The sequence below is a fragment of the Mus caroli genome, chromosome 1 (genome assembly GCF_900094665.2).
Source record: "Mus caroli chromosome 1, CAROLI_EIJ_v1.1, whole genome shotgun sequence".
In the NCBI taxonomy this organism is placed as follows: Eukaryota; Metazoa; Chordata; class Mammalia; order Rodentia; family Muridae; genus Mus; species Mus caroli.
The window spans coordinates 72949733-72970584 of record NC_034570.1 but is presented as its reverse complement, the minus strand read 5'-3'; the positions used below and the strand labels follow the sequence as shown (position 1 = coordinate 72970584).

Genomic DNA, 20852 nt, shown 5'->3' with positions numbered 1-20852 from the left:
CCTCCCTCCTTCCCTCCCTCCCTCCCTCCTTTCTTGTTTTCTTTCCTTGGTGGTTCTTTATTAACACTGTATAGCTCTACTGTAATAAAAAGATTTTTTAAAGAATTTATTTATTTATTTTATGCATATGGGTACACTGTAACTGTCTTCAGAAACACCAGAAAGGGCCATCAAATCCTATTACAGATGGTTGTGAGCTACCATGTGGTTGCTGGGAACTGAACCCAGGACCTGGAAGAGCAGCAGTCAGTGCTCTTAACCACTGATCCATCTCTCCAGACCCAGTAAAAAGAATTTTTATTGTTGTTTTTGAGACAGGGTCTTATAGAGCTGACCTTGAATTCCTGCTTCCACATCTGAAGTATTAGGATCATAGGTGTCTGCTACTGTGCTTGGCCGTCTGTCTGTCTGTCTCTCTGTCTATCTATCAATCACCTATCTTCTCTATCTTGTGTTTGTGTGTGTGTGTGTGTGTGTGTGATTTTTGAAGCTACTCAATGGAGAAAAAGCCTACCTATCCTAACTTTCTTTTTTTTCATGGTTCCTCCCTTTCAATAAATGTTATTGTGCCATATAGGTGGATGATTAACACTCTTATGAGAAAATTTCTTTGTGAAGAGAACTTTAAAGTTTTACACAAATGACCATAAGGCTATTCTTTGTAGCCACCCTTTTGATTTGCCTGTTACTCATAGCTGACACACACCCAACACACATGAATGACCTCTGTGTCATCCCCCCTCCCGCGCACCATGCCTCTTTTTCTATTTTCAGTCTTTTGTCCTCCTTAAGCTTAATTTGCCTCCTTTACTGACCATTTCTCATGTTCTCAGCATCCAGCTCTGCCACCAGATGGTGTGCAAGGACTGGGAAAGCTCGACCCACGCCAGCCAGTGTGATTGCCTTTCTACATCTTCAAGACAAAGGCTGGCGAGAAGAGGCAAAAAATGAGATTCCGAGATTCAGTCTATTCGTGTACTTTTTTCTTCTTTTTATATTGAAACAGAACCTTGGTTTACAATCTTGAGGAAATAAACTACAAGGTTTGATGAATAAATATTAATTGGAGAACTGGGTCCCAGAATTGACTCGACAATAATAATAAGTTGAGAGGTAGAAGCAGGATTCTTGAGCCGGAGAAGCACATCTTCAAATGAGTAACTTTAAAATCCCAAAAGCAAAATCTTTGGATCCGAATGAAGCTATATTTCAGTGAGAACCTTCAGTCAGCACTTACAAAATATTTGTATGTATGTGTATGTGTGAGTGTTCATGTGCTCTGTATGCCTGTGGAGATCAGAGGGCAACCTCTGGTATCAGGTTTCATTTCCCACTGTGTTTGACACAAGGTCTCTTGTTTGCCACTCTGTAGGTCAGGCTAGTTGATTGGTAAACTTCTGGGGCATTCTCCTGAATTAGCCTCTAGGCTTATATTAGGGGGCACTACTGCATCCAACATTACGTGGGCTACGGGGGTTTGAACTCAGGTCCTCATGTTGGAACAGCAAGTTCTTTAACACCTGAGCTATCTCATCAGCCCTCTGCCATCATTTTTATTCAGTATCTTAAAGTGAGACCCACAGGCAAAGACCGCTCAGAGATCATATTCCCACAAAGTGAGTTTTATTTAGCACGATCAGTGTCTTTTTGTTTTGATTGCAATTAGTTACCAACATTAAAACGGTTCTCTAATTGTCTAGATGTCAGATTTCTCGAAGACTTGGCAGTAGTAACCACCACACTTTTCTTGGTAACCGTGTGACTGCAGCTCCTGAACCGGCTGCCTCTTTTCTCTGGGGCTTGCGATTTAGAGCTGACTACTGTGTTCTTCCCCTCCTGTTTTATGACACTGAACCTTCGCTCACATTTGATACAGTGCTAACCTCCGCCCAGCCCATGGAAGGTATTTGAACATGTGACTTACTTTCCTATTTCTTAGAGGATGACTCAGGGTTGGGGTTGGGGGCTGGCGCTCCCCCGAATGCCTCGCCTGTTGTCTTCCAGTTCCTTCTAACCCACTGTTAGGGGAGAGTAAATGATTCACCATCAACAAGGGGTGCAGTGTCAGGAGAGAGTCAACAGAGAAAATATAAGTTCCCAACCCAGAAACAACTGCTCTTACTATAGATAAAAGAAAGATATGAGAAACAGAGAAACTCACCCAGAGAAGCAAACCAAAGGGAACAGTAGATACCTTGTAGGGAACTGGTAGAAAATGACTGAGTCCACAGTCAGAAGGCCCCTGATCAACAGGCTAAAGAAAAAAAAAAAGGAGCTCAGAGTGACGGATCTGCAGGCCGGTGTTGTTTCTAGGTAGACTTAATAGTTAGGCCTTGGAAAGGCGACTCATAAGATGAGGTGATAGAGATGATAGACATGGCAGCAGGCCCGCTACACAGTGGTGTGTTCTGACCCAAAGAACCAGCACAGTAGCTTTCTGGGTTCCCGAGGAAGGGGTGCCAGGGTTTCTCTCTCTCCCTTTCCCAGTAGACAACAGAAGTTTGTGTTTTACAGTTCTGCAGGCCAGAGGGTCAAGATCAAAGTGAAGGCAGGCTGGGTATCTATCTACTTGGCTTCAGATAGAACTTCACTGCAGGGTGCCCTCACATGGCCTTGCCTCTGGGTACACGTGTTGGAGTGGAGAAGGTAGGACAAGGTTAGGATAGTTCTAGTGTCTCCTCCTCTTCTCATAAAGACACAGTCATAACATATCACAACACTTTGTTGGCTTTGTTTAACTTAATCACCCCCCTAAACACCCTGTGTCCAAGGATAGTCACACTGGGGGTTAGGCTTCCATATACAAGGGATACTTTAGATCAGAACATGGAAGCCTCTTAGGGATAAACCATGGGATAGTGACGTAGAAATCTGGAGGAGGGAAGAAGAGAATATTCTTGTTCACCTCGGGGAATGTAAATGACAAGAGCTAACTCCTAGGTGAGTTATCAGATATGGCAAGCCTGTGTTGGACTTGCTCTGTGTGTGCCTGTGCACTAAGTGGCTGACATGTATGCATCCTCTGATCTTCCCAGCATCATTGATTGTACAGTTCAGGAGACCAAGGACCATACAATTCAAGGAGTTTTCCGCATTTACTTAACCTTGTACATGGCAGAATCACGATCAGATGCAAACTCTCAAGCTACTAATTCAAAATACCTTTTTGTTGAGTAAGTCACCTGCTTTCTTCGCCTGCTGCCCCACCCTGGCCAAGGATGTGGCTCTACCTGTTGACAAATGCCTAGCATGGCCAGAGCCCAAGTTAAGCTGGCCTTTTGATAAGTGCCTGAGCCAACTCTAGTTTAGCCTGTTCATAAACACATAGCATATCTTGGACCAAACCAGGAAATGCAGTTGAGTCACGCAATCTTGCTTGGATGGCATGTAACATATCTACAAGAACTAAAACATTGAACTGTGGGGTACAGCTTGTTTATTTCAGAAGCTAAATGAGTGAGAAGCCTGGCAGATTGTCAATAAACTTCCACTTTATGGATGTATATGAATGAGGCCTGGGAAACCTGTCTGGTGAATCTGATTTGCACCCAGAGCTTGCTGGCAAAATCTTTAATAAGGATAGGTCATGTGAAACATATCAAATGACTCTTAGGGGAGGGCAAGGTGGCTGGAGCCATTTGATAAACTGAAAGATGCATGCAAAGATGACTATAGTGAAAGATAAGCTAGCCATCTTAATAGACATGGCTCTCAGAGTGGACTGAAGGATGTGGGGATTGTTGTTAAAGGCCTCACTCCTGCATGTGATGCCAGTTTGAAGCCCAAGAACTAGTGCTCCGGCTAGTTCTCTATGCATCTTTATGATTGATCTAGCAGGAAGAGAATGGCCAGATCCGTGGGTTTGCAGAAACTCTTATACTTCCGGCCAGAGACCTGTCACACTGGTCCTGACAGGATATACGGAGAGCTGGCAAACAACTGTGAGTTGACTTCATTGCAACTGGAGAAAATTTATCCCAGTCATAATTTTATGGTGCCCACTAAAACCTAGGCTTTTATGGGAGAGCAGGCATAGGAAGGAAGGAAGGAAGGAAAGAAGGAAGGAAGGAAGGAAGGAAGGAAGGAAGGAAGGAAGGAAGGAACGAAGGAAGGAACGAAGGAAGGAAGGAAGGANAAGGAAGGAACGAAGGAAGGAAGGAAGGAAGGAAGGAAGGAAGGAAGGAAGGAAGGAAGGAAGGAAGGAAGGAAGGCAGGCAGGCAGGCAGGCAGGCAGGCAGGCAGACAGGCAAAAACAAACAGAAAAACCAGAAACCATCACCCAAGCCAAATCATACTGTTCTCCAGTCCCTAGAGAAAACCCAAAGTGATTTTACTTTTAAAAAGTTTCACATTATTATCATCATCATTATCATTATTAATGTGTGAATGAGAGTGGGGTCGGTATTGTGCTTGTGAGTGTGGGTATGTGTGTGCCGTCGTCGCATGTGTGTAGAGGTCAGAGGTTAACTTTTGGGAGTTGCTTCTCCTTCCCCCATGTTGGGGTGGTGTCTCTTATTTTGCAATAATGTGCACTTGAGGATAACTGACCTGTGTGCTCCCCAGTGATACTCTGTCTCTCCTTCCCACCTCATCACGGGGTACTGCATAAAGATGCATGTCACCACATCTGTTTTTTTTACCTAGTTTCTGGAGATGGACTTTACCTGTCAAGTCATTGTGCTGGACCATAAAAGAATTTTCAAACGTAAATATGTATGCAGGCCTAGCTGCCGTTTCTCGTATTTAACAGTTCTTCAGTACATGAGTCCATTTTGACCTGGGGGTCTGGGGGTTGGACATCTTTCAAGAAGAAATGTGTAAAATGACGGGGGGATTAAGAACTTTGTGATTGGAAAAGATGAATAAGAGGCGAGATTACTTCCAGGTGAAGGGAGAGGGAAGGATCTATAGGTGACTTAAAACATAGGGAGTTAAAAATAAAAAGGGACTCTGCATTAACACACCTCTCTTCAATCTCTTCTCCTTAAAATTGTATATGATATGAGGGAGAAGTGAGGCTCTTGGTCAGCGGGTGTGTAAGGTTTCAGTTGGGATGGATAGATTTTGAGATCCATGGTCACTATAGTTAATAACAATGTATTATATGCTTGAAAATGGCTAAGTGGGTAGATCACAAATGCTCTTCACAGACACATGCAAACTCTCATACACACTATTTTGGGTGACATTTTACAATATAATATCACATTTTATGCATAATGAATGCACACACACGCAGGCCTGTCCTCTTTTCTCCTTTGTCCTTTCTCTTTGCTATTCTCAAAACACTTTAAAAACCATGATTATGATTTTTTTAAAAGATCTATTTATTTATTATATGGATGTACACTGTAGCTGTCTTCAGACACTCCAGAAGAGGGCGTCAGATCTTGTTACAGATGGTTGTGAGCCACCATGTGGTTGCTGGGATTTGAACTCAGGACCTTCGGAAGAGCAGTCAGTGTTCTTTACCACTTAATCTCTAGCTCATGATTTCTTTCTTACATTCTATTTCCCTCTTCTCTAGGGCTTATAATTTTCCCCTGCCTTCTTAGTTGGGAATCCATCAGTTTTTCGCCTTCGTATCATCAGGCAGATATTTTAGATGTCAATCATTTTCCAAACTCTACCAATAAATAAAATGACTTATAAATCCACCCCTTCACACATGCACAGAGGACACCCCTCCTCCACACCTCCTTCATACACAGTGACCAGGTGTGTGTGTCACATCATGCTGGCCTCTCCTGTCAGTACTTTTTGGCTCCTTCTCTGTGTTCTAGAGAACACAGCTAACCTGTCAGCTCCCTTATTTCCCGAGGCCCATCCACCAGGGGTTTCAAAGACATACACCAGTCAATCTCATTTTAAGCTTTCGGGTGTATTGATTATATACCGAGCACATTCCTCCTTGTTCTTTTTCACCTTCTTTTATTTTCCCCTCCCTATCCCACTTCTCCAGTTTCCTTTGTGTCCCTAGACAGCTTTGCTTCTCTTCTTTTTTACTTTTCCTTTGTAGGTTTAGTCTTTATCTAGTCACGAGTGTGAGCCGAGTCTTCAGCTCTTTCCCTCACTTGATGGACAGCCTGTAGGGCGTACAGACTTCCAGTCTTCCGGCTTTAGCACTGAGACTCAGAGTTTGAGGATTACTGTGACTTTTGATCCTGTCCATGGAAACCTGTTAGGCTACCTGCTTTGTCTTGTTGTGGTGAAGTTCCATGCTGTTGTGCTTTGAAAATCTGTCATACCACACACTTGGTTATCTTTGATAATCTGGATCTCATCCTTTTAGTTCTGGGGAACTAAACAGTTACTCGATGTTCTTATCGCTTCTGTTAAAGCGTAGGCCTCTGTTCTTGTTCTGCCAGCACAGGATCTTTGCCTTCTCGTAACTCTGAGCATGGTGTGTGTGTGTGTGTGTGTGTGTGTGTGTGTGTGATAGTTCACTTCTCTGTACTATTACTGTTTCCAGTGCTCAGTATCTTCTTTTTCTTCTACTTGATCTTCTCTGTCTCTTTTGTAAAGATTTATTTATTTTTAGTTCACATGGATGAGTGGTTTACCTGTGTGCTTCAGTTGCAAGCAGAGACCAGAAGATAGCATCAGGTGTCCTGGAGCTGGAGCTACAGATGGTTATGAACTTCCATATGGGTGCTGGGGATTGAACCTGGGTCCGCTGAAAGAAAAGCAAGTCCTCTTAACTGCGGAGGCATCTCCAGGCCTTGTCTGTCTCTTTCTTGTTAGAGAAACTGTCCAGTGAGCTTGAGGGGACTGCTGAGGTGCTCGTAGGCAATTCAGAGGGCAGAGGTGAACATCAGTCAAGCTCCTGAATGAAGAGATGGGCTCATTCACAATGCAAAGATATGGGTGGAGGCTGGAGATACCCTCTAACTTCCGTTTGAGTTCCAGGACAGTTGTAGGTATCTGTACATTTCTAAGAACCTCAAGGGTGTGTGCAAGTCTCCTGAGTGGTACTGTGCGTCCCCCCCCCCCACCCCCACCCAATATGCTACATAACAGTGTTTCAGTTAACAATGGACAGTGGTGCTGTAAGATGACAGTGAAGCTAAAATACTGCTCTTGCCTCATGATGTCATAGTCATGGCTATATCGGGCCAATGCATTACATGTTTGTGGTGAGGCTGTACTAAGAGCTACTCTAGTGGGATAGCCTTCGCTAAATTTCTGTATTTTTAAATAACACAGTATGTTGTGGGTGTATAATTGTGTGTGTGTGTGTGTGTGTGTGTGTGTATGTATGTATGTATTTTCACTTAGCCGAAGTCCCAGGAAATGCTGCAAGTGGTAGATGACAGCCCTCTCCAGGAAGACTTTGAGCCATCCTCCCTGTCTTCAGAGCCTTCCTTTATATCTGGCCTTCCCTATTTTGCTAAATATGCCCCATAGGTCTCCTTTCCACATTTCAAAGATTGGTTGAAATCTCTGGGCCGCTATTATCCCTCCTATCTGTCTTTTAGTCTTTGGGGCTTAAGACAGTTTTGAAACTTCCGCTCCTATCATTTCATGGCATATTGGGAGGGAGAAGCAGTAAAAGTCAGTGCTTAATTCAGTGTTTGCTCTGAAGTTTCTTTGGATTCCTTTTCACCGTTATAAGCTCCCCAAGGTAAGGGATGCACTGTCCATCTGTGCGTTTAGTTTCACACATCATAGGGCTGGTAAATACAAGCCAAATGAATTAATGATCTGTGCTGACAGGTCCTTCTGAAACACAATTACCTTAGTTATTGATGTGATTATTTCCCTAGAGACTGTCTCCCGTTAGTCCTGAAATGAAGGAAGCACGCTGGCTGCCAGGTGGAGGGTTTTTGAACTGACACCAGTGACCGAAAGATGGATTTTCCCCTCCCCTCCATGTTGGTTGCTTTAATTTGTCAGTATTAAGAAAGAGAATTGAGCATCTTTTCTCATTCAGTGGAAGTCCCCCTGTTTTTCACAAGGGGCTGTGGCTATCTGTCTGTATTGATCTTGAAGCGCAGTGGTTCACCTGCCAAGTCTCACCCAGACAGTTGCTTCCAATACATTGAGAAAAAAAATATATATGTAGTCTTCCTGGTACTCTATCGTCTCTAAGAGTTAAGTATTAACACTAAGTGAAAAGTTGCTTTTCTGTGAATATTTCCTTACTGATGAGCCTTGTGTTTAAACATTGGCATTGCTTCTGCACTGCATGAATGACCTCAGCCATGGACTTGGTGTTCCCATCTGCCTCCTCCTGTTTCCATACCATTCCTCACTCTTAGGCTCCCTTTTAAAGCCACGGCTAATAGTGACGAGAAGTTCATTTATGTCACGGCTCGCACAAATGTGTGCAACAGGGACAAAGTTTGTGTACTTACCCTTACTGAGACTCAGCGCTCTGTTTTGCTAAACCATGGTGACGGGAATGCGTCCGTTCAGTTGTTTTTTTTTACAACTCACCGCACTGTTGCCTGCTGTTGTAAAAACACTGCTTTTATGGATGTCAGACATATTAACTCACTTCTTCTCCACCTTCACTTCACTGCTAGGATTTCATAATATTGACCTGAAATAGAGAGGAGTGATTATTAGGGTCCTCCCCTGCTAATAAGGCAATAATGATGGATTTAGTAGACGCCCCCCTCACACACACACACACACACACACACACACACACACACACACACCCCACTTAGCTGTCTTCGTCCTGATCCATGCCTGGCTTACACCTTAGCCATGCGGTTAAGAGACATTCAGTCCTGTGATACAGTTTGTTCTTTTAAAACGCACATTATTATGCAGCATTTATAGCTTCACGGCACAGGCGAGCAGACTGTACAAGGGCATCCTCCAGTAGACACGGCTTCCATCACTGTCAACGGTCTGTGCCAAATGGCCCGCCTGTCACAATCGATGGACTCTATTGACCCTTTTTCTTTCAACTTTATATTCAGTCTTTGTGAGTTTCACCTCATGCAGCCCAGTCCCAGCCATTTCCCTTGTATCCTTCCTCCGCCCTTGCAACTTCCTCCGCCCAAACAGAACAAACAAACAAACAAACAAACAAAATCACACAGAACAAAGCACAGAAAACATCTCATCATGGAAGCTGTTGTACGTTTACACTGTGTCCACAGTATCTCCCTCTGCCTACACAGCTTCACTTGCAAATGTTCATTGCGATGAGTCAGTGGTCTGGTTCAAGGCCTCTGGCTTCTGTAACACAATCAACATTGGATCCTCATTAGGATTCTGCCCAGTTCTCTTGTTGTTGCCCTATGTCCTGGAGATCCTGCAGCTTTGGATCACCAGGACTGGCCCTTTCATGGATTCCAACAGTTCACAGGTGTTAGATTCTGGGCTGGGCCAACTCAGAGCCCTGGATCTGGGCCTGGGTGGTAGCTGAGCTGATCAGCCCCCTGGCACTCCCTTATCTGCATCACCAGGGAGAGCCCTCCAGGACTACCCCAGCAAGCCTCCCCAATGCCAACACTGGCAGTGAGCAGGGCCAGCTCTCTCACTTTTATGCCCTCAGGGCCAACTCACTGGCACCCACACCCACCAGAGCCAGCCTCACCGTGTTGGCCAGGCAAGGTGTGGGGCCTGCTCTCCCGAGTGCTACAGCTGGCCAGGGATGGGACTACCTCTCCAGTTCCCAAGACTTTGGAGCCAGCTCTCCTGACTACTGCAAGTGGAGGGTGAGGGAGTGCAAGGTGATGGGGCCAGCTCACCCATGCCCTCCATTAACAGTTAATTGTGACCTAAATCCACAGTTTATAGTAATGTCCGATTTGGTGTTAGGCATTGTATCCCTTTGCACAAATATCTGATGATGTTTCTGCTATAATCATACTGTGCCAAGCATTTTCCCTACCCTAAAAGATGATATCTGCTTTTTTGTCCTCCGTGCACTGGCAGCAGCTCGGGACTGTGACATGCTGCTCTGCTCTGCGTTGGATGCTGTGCTGTGAGGCAGAGCAAGGTCCTCAGCATTCACTCGGGGTTAGGCTTGGGATAGAGTGCTGACTGCTTTTTACTGAACCCACTAAGATGTTTTATTACACATCTTATAATTTTAGTATCATACACGTGAACTTTAGAAAATGCAATGAAGTACAGAGAGGAAAATAACACTTATAATTCTGCTGTTCGAAGACAACCACTATTAATAGTTTAGAGTGTTTCCATCATGTGATTTCTTTGCAAGTATAATCAATCCATTTTGGGGTATAATATTACATATCCAACTTCAGGGTTTTGTAGTTTATCACCAGATTTGTTATTTTATTGAAATTGGTTATGGATCACAGGGCCCCCAATGGAGGAGCTAGAAAAAGTATCCAAGGAGCTAAAGAGATCTGCAACCCTGTAGGTGCAACAACATTATGAACTAACCAGTACCCCGGAGCTCTTGACTCTAGCTGCATATGTATCAAAAGATGGCCTACTTGGCCATCACTGGAAAGAGAGGCCCATTGGATTTGCAAACTCTATATGCCCCAGTACAGGGGAACGCCAGGGCCAAAAAAATGGGAAAGGGTGGGTAGGGGAGTGAGGGGGGAGGGTATGGGGGACTTTTGGGATAGCATTGGAAATGTAATTGAGGAAAATACGTAATAAAAAAAATATTAAAAAAAAAAGAAATTGGTTAATAAGAATCACCCAAGACTTTTATTTTAGACATTAAAGCATTTTCCAGTTTTCTGTGTGTTAGTATGGGAAACATCTAATTTTATTTTTTACTTGCTTTTTGCTTTTTTAAGACAGGTTCTCACCATGTAGCCTAGGCTAGCCCAAAACTCTTGCTCCTCCAGTATCTGCCTCTTGAGAGCTGAGATTGAAGGCATACATCATGCCCATTTTTATTTACTTTCATTTTAAAGCACATTTTAAAGGTAGAGCTTTTAAAAGTGGACTCATGGGGCTTTGATACTACTGTGTTTACTGAGGGTCGTGGGTTTTCTCAAATGGACACTATATTTTTAAGAAATAGAAACTTATATTTACCCAGCATCTGCAGGTACAGAGGTCCAGAAGATGGGCAACGTAGGAATGATGAGGCACCCTTTCTAGGAGGTAAGAAAAGGTGGAAAGTCAAGGACTAAGAGAGATGTGTTCCTCAGCTATGAAGGAAGCACAGTGGGTTAGGGCTGGTTGTGTGGATGTGGGAGGAGCTGAGAAAACCCTTAGACTGGCCTTTACCCTCTCCAGGTTTAGGACGTGAGGATAGAAGCAGGACCTATGAAGGACATGGCGACAAACTGGAATAACTGGCATGGAAAGTGGAAGGGGGAGATGTTTGAACTTAAGAAATACCCAGAAATTTTACAGGCATTGCTAGGGATTCATGAGTTGGCTGATCAGACAATCATGGTAGTACCAGTCTTGGAAGTCCTTTATGATTTTTCTCCAGTGCATCTGACATCTCCAAATAGAAGGAAGATAGGAACGGGTGGGCTGCTGTGGGCTGAGAATTTGCAGAGGTGCTATAAAAGTAGTTCAAAAGCACAGTCCTGTGTAAGTGATCAGCCATGTGACTTGGGTCGTCAGAGGAGGGGCCTATCTGGTTGACTGAGTAAGAGGAACACATTCTGAGCATTTATACTGTGGCTCACATCCTGAAATCTGGATAACGGTGCTCGTGGTACAAAAATGCCCAGGCCAGGGGAAGCCCTGGTTGCCTTTTGTCTTAGAAGCTGGTCATGGGTCCAGTTCACGAATGGAAGTGAAGAGCTGGTAACGTTGCAGTCATGAAGAACTAGATGCTGCTATGAGAAGCCTTTCTGACACATAGTGAACTAGAAGTAAGATGACAACCCTGGTTCAAAGTCACAGAACATATGACTTGGCCCTAGTCTGCTTCATGTTTCCCTCAAAGCTCTGGTGGCATTTTCTCCCTGCATGAAGATCTGTCACAAGAAAACACCTAAAACTATCCAAGTTCTGGGGTTGCCCAGAGGGGTCAAGTGTTACTCTAGTGGACTCTGAAGACAAGGGATACTTGAATTATCTGACAATTCATCCTTGCATTTGAGAGACCATCTGTGCCCAAACTAGACTCCTCAAAATGGGTCAGTTTAGAGAGGTGACAGTTCTGGACTATCAAGGGGTAGCCCAGGCTAAACACTAGGTCAGATGTATAAGACCATAACTCTGGTCACCACACTTTTCTGTAGTTTATGCAGTGACGTTGTTGGTGGTGTGGTTAGGTCTTGCTTTCTGAAGTCAGCTGAAGTTTCTTTCGGGTACCAAATCCAAATTGACTACAAATACTGAAAGAAGAAACCCCTTCATTTGTATTTATTTATTTATTTATTTATTTATTTATTTATTTATTTATTTATTTAGGGTCAAGATAATGTTAATACAAAACTGTTTGATTAACCTCTTGAATGAATTAGCCAAATGTGCCCTGAATGACTATATCAATAAATTAGATAAAATTAGGTTGTAGGAGGCAATAAGCTTGCAAAATCACTGCAGTTCATGCTGCTAGCTTGCCCAACCCCTGAGGTTAAATCTAAGGAGGAAACTGGGTCGCCAACACAAATCACAGAACTGGCCAGGACCAAGGCTTCTAACCATGGCTTATGCATTGCAGCTATGCATACCCTGTGGGTGCACTTGAATGGATCCATTGTTTCTTTTGAACAGGGATTGTAGTTTTGTATTTCACATGAACCTTTTGTGTGTGGTGTGTGTGTGTACATGTTACTTTTATTCTTTCACTTTGAATTTATTGCTGGGTTTTTAAAATAGTCCTTTTTTTTTCTTTTAGAATATTGATCCATGCTAACATAGACAATTCATTCTGAGATATTTATTCAACAAGGAAAAGGTGGAGGGGAAGCCACCACTCCAATAGTTACAGCCCATAGAAACTCAGACCTAATCTGGGTTGACAGTAACACTTAGTCTATGGAGAATCCCAAGGGGCTCTCTAGACTAAGAATTATGAGAGCAGTAACTAGATAAGGAGTGGATGGTAAACCCAGAGTGTCTCTTCTGGAAGGAAATGACTGAGGGAAGCTTGCAGGACTGTTCTATGTGAACAGTTTGTTATTACTCTAAGGCTAGTGGGACAGTCTTTGTGTGTGTTCTGTGATAAAATCAGGAGAAACTGTTTATGTCGAAGCAGAAAAGATGTAAGCTAGATGGGATGAAAGTAATATTTCTCATAGGAAATGAGAGCAAACACCCTCTGAATTTGTAGATTTGATCTCTCTAGCAGAAATAAGACCATTTGCTAGACTTGGGATCGAACAGTCTCATCTGGTGGTAATCCCCAACTGAGCCTTGTTCTTCACATCCTGAGTTGTGTGCTGTCTTCAGATAGATAGATAGATAGATAGATAGATAGATAGATAGATAAATAGATTTGTTATTTTACATTTCAGAGACATCCGATTTTATACTGTTAGAATGGTACTCTACATTGTCTCTGTCGCTGTGAGAAAACACTCTAGCCAAGACCAACTTTGGGAAGGAAAGAGTTTGCTTCAGCTCACATTTCCAGTCCATAACTCATCATTGAGGGAAGTCAGGGCATAAATACATGGCAGGAAGCATAGAAGAATGCTGTTTACCAGTTCGTTCATCGGCTCAGCTAGCTTTCTTATACACTGCAGGCCCACCTTTCTAGGAATTGTGCTACCCACAGTAGACTGGGCACTCTGCACTCAATCTGTCAAGACAATTTCAGACACCACCAATAGACCAGTCTAATTGAGGAGACTCTTTAAATGAGAGTCCCTCCTCCCATTTGACACTAGATTGTGAGAGGTTGATAATAAAACCTAACTAGGATGAGAGGCAAAAGTACCCATGCAAGTATGGTTGCTAGGAAAGACTGACTGTGTGCATTCCTGATTTCTGTTTGAGAGAATAACTTTCAGAACTTGGTTCTCTTCTTCTTCTACTGTGTGAGTCCTGAGGGTAGAGCCCAGATGGCTGGGGTTAGTGGGAAGTGCCATTACTCATGGAGCCACCTATCTCCCTGGCCCTCAAAATGCAGTGCTCTAAGAACATCCTGGGTTTAGAGTGGTGTTCACTGAGCAGGAGTTTTAGTTGTTTTCACACTTTGTGATGTCTGCCCTTCAGATCAGGAGTTTGTTGTCACTTAAAAACAAACAAACTACATTTGCTTTACTTAAAAAACAAAGAAGTGAAGGAAAGGAAAAGGAAAAGGAAAAGGAAAAGGAAAAGGAAAAGGAAAAGGAAAAGGAAAAAGTCTGTGTAAGCCCTTGCTGCACTAGCCTGGCGGCCATCACCCAAGCTCCATCCCTGGAACCCACGTAAAGGTAAAGGAGAGACTCAACTCCATGAAGTTGTTTGTCTCGATAAGTATGCTGTGTGAGCCAACTCCCCCCAACACACACACACACTCACATTCACCAATAGACATATTCACAGACAGAGACAAAGAGAAAGAGGCGCATATGTGCTAATAATAGATAAGATTAATTACCAAAAGAAGCCCACAAATTCTTTAAGTTAGAGGAAGTTCCAAAGGAATATCCTGGTGTCTATTGACTTCAGATATAACCTCCTAGTGACCTCTTAGGTCTGTGCCGTGTCATTAGAAGAGAAAGCTCTACAGCAAAATGAGGAGACTGTTTGTTTGGTGTGTTTGTATTTATTTATTTTTATTTTTTTTAAATTGAGATTTTTTTTTTAAAGATTTATTTATTTATTACATGTAAGTACACTGTAGCTGTCTTCAGACACACCAGAAGAGGGAGTCAGATCTTGTTAAGGATGGTTGTGAGCCACCATGTGGTTGCTGGGATTTGAACTAAGGACCTTTGGAAGAGCAGTCGGGTGCTCTTACCTGCTGAGCCATCTCACCAGCCCTTGTATTTATTTTTAACTGTTGTTATTTTTGGTTTGGAGCCTATGTCTTTGGAGCACTCACAAGTATTAATTGCAGTGATGCATTTTATTTTTAAGTTATTTTTAGATTTATTGATTTTATTTTATGTGTTAGTGTGTTTTGCCTGCATGTATGTATGTATGTATATATGTATGTATGTATGTATGTATGTGTATCACATGAATGCCTGATGCCCTCAGGAGTTCAGGAGTGGGCATTGCGTTCCTGGAAGCAGAGTTATGGGTGGTTGTGCGCCACCGTGTGGGTGCTTGGAAACCAAATCCAAGTCTTCTGCGAGAGCAGCAAGTGCTCCTAATCAAGGGGTCACCTCTCCAGCTCCACGTTCTCATTTATTTTTTAATCAATAATCAATCAATCAATCAATCAATCATGACTTTAATTCTTATCTTCTAATATGATAGGCTGAGAAAATGTGATCTTTTATAAAATAAACAACTGGGCTACTTGACAGTCTTTGTAAATGAGGTCTGCTCTACACCTAAGGTACTAAACTTAGATTGTCATCCTCCATTTAAGGTTCTTTAAAATTTATGAAAATACAAAATTTCATTTTGAATACACATATCAAAACTGATTTGGAAACAAAGTGAGGCGACTTCCTAGTGCAGCCAACTCACTGTCTATACTGTCTCATCTGCCATGCTGAGGAGGCAATCCACGTCTGAGATGGGAAATGGCAGAGCTAGTCTGGGGGCCACACAGGGCGTTGAGATTTCATGCTTAGGTCTGGTCCTTTTGTTCTTTCTTGTGCTCTTTTCTCCTTACTTCTTCATCCTCCTCCTCCCCCTGCTCCTCTCTTTCAATCTTTACTATTTTTGTTTAAAATCACCTTCCCTTTCCACTCTCCCCATTCCTGTGTTTTCACAGCTATGAAATGGAACATGGGAGACTGTAACTCTTAAGTAAATCCTTCCACCATGCAAACACCTTTCTTGTTTTACTTGTCAAAGAAGAATTTGTATCACAGAGCCCCATGACTTCCTCTGATACATTTTGACTCTTAATGAACTTACAACCCTTGAAGAATTATTGTTATTATTATTTTTTTAAACATGGCCTTCTGGAACAGAAGTAAGGTTTCACTATGGCAGTCCATGCTTCTGGTGGGTAAATGTAATTTCTCAGATGGGATCATTCTCAGGCAGGTAAATATCCTCGCAGCGTACATACCTGGCTCCACCCAGCACCGAGACACCCCGATCTGTGCAGTGACTTGGCTGAGTGAACACTGGGGGCTTCTCTGTGCCTTTGTCTTCTAGATACATTTCATCTTGCTCTTCAGTCGACAAGGGAAGCTGCGGCTGCAGAAATGGTACACCACGCTCCCTGATAAGGAGAGGAAGAAGATCACCCGAGACATCATCCAGACTGTCCTCTCTCGTGGGCACAGGACCAGCAGCTTCATTGACTGGAAGGAGCTGAAACTTGTTTATAAAAGGTGTGAGTAACTTCATGAGAACCAAGCTTTTCGTTCTCGCATTGCTCCATCTTAGTTCTGAACATTTTAGATTGCAATACCAATCTCAGCGCTTTCTGAAATCTTTCATGATTGGAGTCTTAAGTATGTGCAGCAAAGAGTGAGCACTAGTGAAGATCTCCATCGACATGTGTCAGTTTCTGGGTGTTAGATGGATTCTGAATGCTTAAGCCATGTGCTGAATTTGCACGAAGGTGCTTGGTAACATTTTGTAAGCACCATTACATTTCCAGCATCAATGGCTGTCGATACAGCAGCAAACGAACGAGACAAATTATATTCATATTTTCAAGAAGCACATCTTTTTTAAAGCAAACCACATATATTCATCTAGTAACAGATGCAATGGGAAAATGCAAATAACTGTGATAGAGGAAAGAGAACCGTTTCCAATGGATTGTTCATACTGCAGTTGTTCATGTTTGCAGATGAGTGAACTAAGGACACACAGAGTAAGTAATTACCTAGTCACAGTAGGTGAATGATAATCAGGAGAGCAGGACTGCAGTCCAGCTCTTTCTTCCTTTGGTGCCTATATTTCTTTTGATGCACCTGTGTGAAGTGGTGAGCCCCTTCTAGCGAGGAATCCTAATTTATAAATGAGAGAGGCTTGAGAGGTAAAGCCAGCTTTTCAATGAAGACTCAGGTAATGGATGCCCAAGTTAGGACATGGACCTAGCCAGCCTAACCCCATATCCTTCATCAAACTACAGTTTCCAAAATGGGAAATGTACACTAAAAGTGCAGAGAGTGTTTTTAATAAGCAGTAGGCAAAGAGTAGCGTGGATGGGCTGATACTGAATGGAGTCCACCACCAGGGAGTGCTTTGGCAAAGCTACAGCTTCTGTAGCTGAAGGTGAGAGCCATAAACTAAATCACCATGGGAAGGCAGATACAGGAGGGTGGGTCCCCGAGAGCACTGCTGAGGGATTGTGTATTAGAGACAAATTACAAACTGGAGAGGAGCTTGATCAAGCACCCTGATTACCATGGACCAAAGGACCATGCCTCTGAGTGCAGCTCTTCAAGGTAAAGTTCTATTGAGAGCGTCTGTTGACGAGATTAACAGATGTTATCTAAGCCCTGCAGTGCCTTTATACACTCTAGTTTCTGTTGGAGGAGTGTAGTGGGTGCCATGAGCCATGATTTATTCTTGTGTGGGGAGAATCTCTAGAGACAGCAGGAGAATGCACGCCCATAGGGAAAACCCACTTTGGCTTATTTATTGTCTCATTCAATTTTGCTTTTCCTTTTTTTTTTTTTCTTTTCAAGGTATGCTAGTTTATATTTTTGCTGTGCAATAGAAAATCAAGACAATGAGCTCTTGACACTAGAGATTGTTCATCGTTATGTGGAGTTGCTGGATAAATACTTTGGAAATGTAAGTGTCCTCCTGGCCCATTAGAGTCAGCATCAGTGTCCATCTCGGTTCTTACTTTTGCTCATCTCCTGTATTCCTTTTTTCTCTCTCAAGCCTAAACTATCACTTGCATTGTACCAAGGATGGTGCTGGCTCACCTTGGTTCAGAATTGCAGGATTCCTCCCTACCTGTATTTCTTAGAATATGAACCACTCCAAAAGATGTGGGCGTATCTTTACCTTCACATTGCAAAGACTTTGTTTCAGGGAACTTGAATTTAATTGTGAATGATCTCTGGTCCCTTACTCCTTTACTGACTTTGCCATTTCTTTTCTGTTTTTTTCTTTCTCTGGCATTGTTTAAAGTTACAATATTATTAGTACACAAGGAATAACAACAACAACATCCAATAACAACACAAACAAACGTCCCCAATCCAGTCCCTTCTGAGTTGCTATTCCAAAAGCTCATTTGCTCAAGAACAGATGCGGTGATCTCTCACGGCTGCTTCCATCTTCAGACTCATTCACTCTGGGCCAGCTTGCAGCGGGGCCCCTTCTTACCACTCCAAGGGGGTCGCATAGTCACCACTGAGTCCTCTATACAGCTATGCACCATTCATGGTTCTTAAGTCTTAACCTGCTTTGCCTCTGCAGCACTGGACTTTTATTCATCATTATTCATCCTTTAAATCCCTTCCCCTGGTTTTTTGCTATGACATTGCTTTCTGCTATATCAGGAGGCCCCACTTTTGATTTTTCTCTTCTCCTGCCCCCCCCCTTCTCATCTTCTAAGTACTGTGTCCCTTTTCCCACCTGCCTAGTGTATCTGTGGATTCTTTCTAAGAATCTTGCCAAGTGACTCTTCTTTGCTTACCCGGTGATGATCTTCACTGACCTTATGGCCAAGGGCTATTTAATGCCCATCTTTTGCAAATCAGCTGTGTCTGGTGGTTGGAATTTGCTATTTCCTAGAATCCTTCAATGCAAAGGATAGGGTTCTTTTGCCTTTCTTTGCCTATTACTAGAACCTACCTGACTCTTCAATATAAACTTAAAGCTTATCCCCTTCATTTCCATCTCACTAGCTGTTTTAGGACTTCTGTTGCTACAACGAAACACAATGACCTAAAAACGAATTGGAGAGAAAAAGGTTTCCTAGGCTTACATGTACATATTGCTATTCATTATTAAAGGAAGTCAGGGCAGGAACTCACACAGGACAGGACAGGGCCCTGGAGGCAGGAGCTGATGCTCTGGCTTGCTTAGCCTACTTTTTTACTCAACCTAGGAACACCAGCTCAAGGACAGCACCACTCACAATGGGTTGGGCCCTTCCCCATTGACCACTAGTGAAAAAAATGCCTTCCGACTGGATCTCANGGAGGCATTTCCTCAGCTGAGGCTCCTGTGTCTCTGATGACTCCAGCTTGTGTCAGGTTGACACAAAACCAGCAGCGCACTAATGTAGCTGATGTACTTGAGGTTTTACTTTTAGCGTCTTTATTTGGCCATTTCTACCCCTATACCCTTCTTTGCTTCTCGGTAAAGACCTAGGTGGGACATTTCTCCTCATCACCAAAAAACTCCACACCTCGTGGGTTCTAATACGAACTTTCAGAGTAGTAATAACAGACCACTCCTCGAGCTTGCTGTGTTCTTTCCTTTGTACTCCTGTCCATACCCACACTCCAGGCGAAGCAGTAGCTTAGAGCATCCCACCAGGTACAAGAGCTGGTGCAGTGTAAACCTGGCCCTTCCCTGAGGTCGTGACCTTTGACCCCTGCCCACACCGTAGCACCCCTGTTAATACCTCTGGGCCAGATTTTAACAAATGCCATCTAGACACTGATAAAATACACTGTTGCAGGAAAGACAGCCATCAGAGCTGGAAAAGGTTCCTCCAGCAACGTTCTCAGCACATTCCTGTGGTCATAGACATTTATCAAGTAACGCTGGAGAATCTGCTTCCAGAAGATTTTTTCCCCTCTTTTGACTGGGAGTTTTTATGCTTTCTACATATTTATCCCAAATTTATTTATTTATTTACAGCCTAAATGATGTTGTCCCTCCCTCCTGGGTTCCCTTCCACAGAGAGCTCCCAAGGGGTCCAGGTTAGTTGACACTGTTGGTCTTCCTGTGGAGTTCCCATTCTCTTCAGGGCCTTTAATACTTCTCCCAACTCTTCTATGAGAGTCCCCGTCCTTCATCCAATGTTTGCTGTGGGTATCTATATCTGAGCCAGCTGCTGGGTGGAGCCTCTCATAGGACACCATGCTCCTGTCTGCCAACGTAACAGAGTATCATTAATAGTGTTAGGGATTGGTACTTGCCCATGGCATGGGTCTCAAGTTGGACCAATTATTGGTTGACATTCCCTCAATCTCTGCTCCATTCCTGTCCCTGCATTTCTTGTAGACAGGACAACGTTTGGATTGAAAGTTTTCTGGGTGGGTTAGTGTTTTTATGCCAACATTGGGGGTTCTGCCTGGCTATAGGAGGTGGCCTCTTCAGATTCCACATCCCCACTGCTATGCATCGTAGCTAAGGTCACCTGCATTGATTCCTGGAAGCCTCACCCATCTCAGATCTCTGGCATGTCCTAGAAATGCCTCCCAACTCCCCACCCCTGCCAGCTTCAGATTTCCATTCATTCTCCTGGCCCTCTAGGCCTCTTCTGTCTCTTTCCACACCTGATTCTGATCCAACCCCTTTATTCCCCTCCTCACCCCTCTCCTGCCCATGTCCCTCCTTCCCTCCCTTTGCCTCCCATGACTATTTTATTTCCCCTTCTAAGTGGGATTTCAGCATCCTTACTTGGGCCTTCCTTCATTTAAGTTCTTTGGGTCTGTGGAGTGTATCATGGGTATTCTGTAATTCATGGCTAATATCCACTTATCAGTGAGTATATATAGTGTGTATGTCATCTTGGGTCTGAGTTACCTCACTCAGGATGATATTTTCTAGTTCCATCCATTTGCCTGCAAAATTCCTGATATCCTTGTTTTTAATACCTGAATAGCATCTTTCTCTGAAACTGAACAGATGACATTTTTATCATTGGATTATTGATTGTGTCTTTCTTTCTTCTTTCTTTCTTTCTTTCTTTCTTTCTTTCTTTCTTTCTTTCTTTCTTTCTTTCT

The 20852-nt window shown here is 43.2% G+C and overlaps 1 protein-coding gene across 2 annotated transcripts in view; it reads left to right on the top strand.

The window, feature by feature from the left end:
- Ap1s3 (adaptor related protein complex 1 subunit sigma 3) overlaps positions 1-20852 on the top strand; it is a 63013-nt gene that overhangs the window by 28707 nt on the left and 13454 nt on the right. For both annotated transcript variants that reach the window (XM_029472947.1, XM_021174604.1), the window contains exons 2-3: positions 16132-16310; positions 17622-17730. In XM_029472947.1, the coding sequence (XP_029328807.1) occupies positions 16132-16310; positions 17622-17730 (288 nt within the window). The remainder of the gene's footprint in view (positions 1-16131; positions 16311-17621; positions 17731-20852) is intronic.